Source organism: Sinocyclocheilus anshuiensis, unplaced genomic scaffold, assembly GCF_001515605.1.
Source record: "Sinocyclocheilus anshuiensis isolate Anshui unplaced genomic scaffold, SAMN03320099.WGS_v1.1 scaffold918, whole genome shotgun sequence".
Lineage (NCBI taxonomy): Eukaryota > Metazoa > Chordata > Actinopteri > Cypriniformes > Cyprinidae > Sinocyclocheilus > Sinocyclocheilus anshuiensis.
This window is the reverse complement of record NW_015540946.1, coordinates 27,151-28,978: the sequence shown is the minus strand read 5'-3', so window position 1 is coordinate 28,978 and position 1,828 is coordinate 27,151. Positions and strand designations below refer to the sequence as shown.

General features: G+C 42.5%; 1 protein-coding gene across 2 annotated transcripts in view; it reads left to right on the top strand.

Moving 5' to 3' along the window:
• The window catches only part of LOC107689770 (ventral anterior homeobox 1-like), an 11,142-nt gene that overhangs the window by 3,224 nt on the left and 6,090 nt on the right, over positions 1-1,828 (top strand). The window contains exons 1-2 of one of the 2 annotated variants that reach the window (XM_016487915.1): positions 614-786; positions 981-1,237. In XM_016487915.1, the coding sequence (XP_016343401.1) occupies positions 1,021-1,237 (217 nt within the window). In that variant the 5' untranslated portion in view covers positions 614-786; positions 981-1,020. Of the gene's footprint in view, positions 1-613; positions 787-980; positions 1,238-1,828 lie in introns of those variants that run through there. The other variant, XM_016487914.1, reaches the window with a different exon arrangement.

Here is a 1,828-nt window from a genome sequence, read left to right as displayed (position 1 = left end):
ATCTTGGTCAGGTTGAGTTTTTTAGCGGTGCTTTAACAGGTTTCTTGTAGGGTAAGGGGGCTGAGTGATGGTAGCATTGGGTTGGGGTTTGCATTAGAGGTGCTGGGTAACTCAGGGTGGTTGTGCGCACTGTCCCTCGTTTGACAGAGTTCCCTTGTGTTCATCTCTTTCTTTTGTCAATCCGTGTTCATTACCACTACAGATTCCAAGCGAAGTGGATTCCATTTTTTTCGTATTCCAGGTCTCTCCGCCTCCCTCATTCTTTTTCTCTCTCTCTCTCTCTCTCTTTGCTCTCCACCGGTCTTTCCCTCTCTCTCTTTTCGCTCTTTGCTTGTATTAGCTCCAAGGGTGCAGCGTGTGGTACCGGGCCATTATCTGGGGAGAGATTCGCCAGCCTGCTCGTAAAGTTAGCCCAACCAAAAATCTACAGCCTGAGAGAAGGGGAACGGCCTGTGCCAGGGCATCGAGGAATGAAGTGGAACTTTTCTGGTGGTCCTTTGGCTCTGTGATTGTGCGTGGTGGCGATTCGAGTCAAATCATCTCCCTTGATCCTGTGCGCATGAGGGCGGAGAGGGGGGTTGGAGTGAGTGGACCCCTCTATCAGGACAATGTGCATTTCCCAAACAATTTAGAGTATTCATGAGGTTACGCAAATGTGGAGGCAGCAAAATTACCGTAATCAATTGAAGCGGCGAGCATGCGTCCGTCGACAGCTCTGATTACCCGGAGATCAGCCTGATGTGAATGTCACAAGGAGAGGAGCTGTTAAATTGCTGTTGAATTTGGGTGAGAAGTCTATGATCATTGGGCAAGTGAGTCTGCACAGAGATAATAGGGCAGATCAGTGGACCAGGAAAGTGCTGGTGGCACATTAGCTATCTGACTTCGATTCAAAGCTGCTGTTTTACGGAAAGACCAAACCTGTATTACCCAGAATAAGCCGTGTGTCCATACTCGAATAGTTATTTCTTCCCAACAAGGAGAAAAAGAAGGAGAAATCTTTGCAGAGGATAAGAGACTATGGAAGTCCGCTACAGCCAAGACTCGGAGTCCGGAATGTTGTTGAAGAATGGACTAAAAGAGGGGAAAGAGGGAAAGGATTCCCAGGGGAACATTTCAAAAACGTTCCTGAAGGACCAGCAGGAGTCCTTCTCTCCATCCGAACCGGTGGAAAACTGCGAAAAGAGCCGGACGAGCTCAGCAGATCCTGATTACTGCCGGAGGATTCTAGTTCGGGGTAAGTTTAAAAACACTCCTGTGGAGCTTTTTGTACATTTTGTACTCCACAAAAAAAAACCAGGAAATGGACTTAATGGGAACTTTTCATTTTGCTTTTTGTGATAGTTCTTCTGAGTCGCTGGTTTAGTTTAGTTTTGTTTTTTTTCGTCCAGCAGTGAGTGTCTATAGATTTGAGCATGCACAAGTGTACATGGTGCAAATTGATCTATGCTGCATTGAGAACAGGACTAAATTGGTTTTGTATTGAAGAAAAAAATTATGATAGTTATTTTGTCAGCTCTTATGGAGTGTCATAGCTTTATGATCCAATTTCTCCATTGCAAATATTTAGAAAATGCTATTTAGAATAATTTCAAATATGTATTACCATTATGGACAAAAACACTAAAATAAATAGAATAATTATCCAAGCTGGAAAATAATTAGCACTGTACAAAATGATTGTTAATTTTTTATTTCTTTACAGTACAGTTTCTGTGATTGAGGGATCTAAGAAATTTAGTTATTTTTATACATAATGAAAGATGTAACTTTTTTTGCATAGCTGATTATGTTAGTTATCATTAGATGGTCTTATCATCTCTGTTTT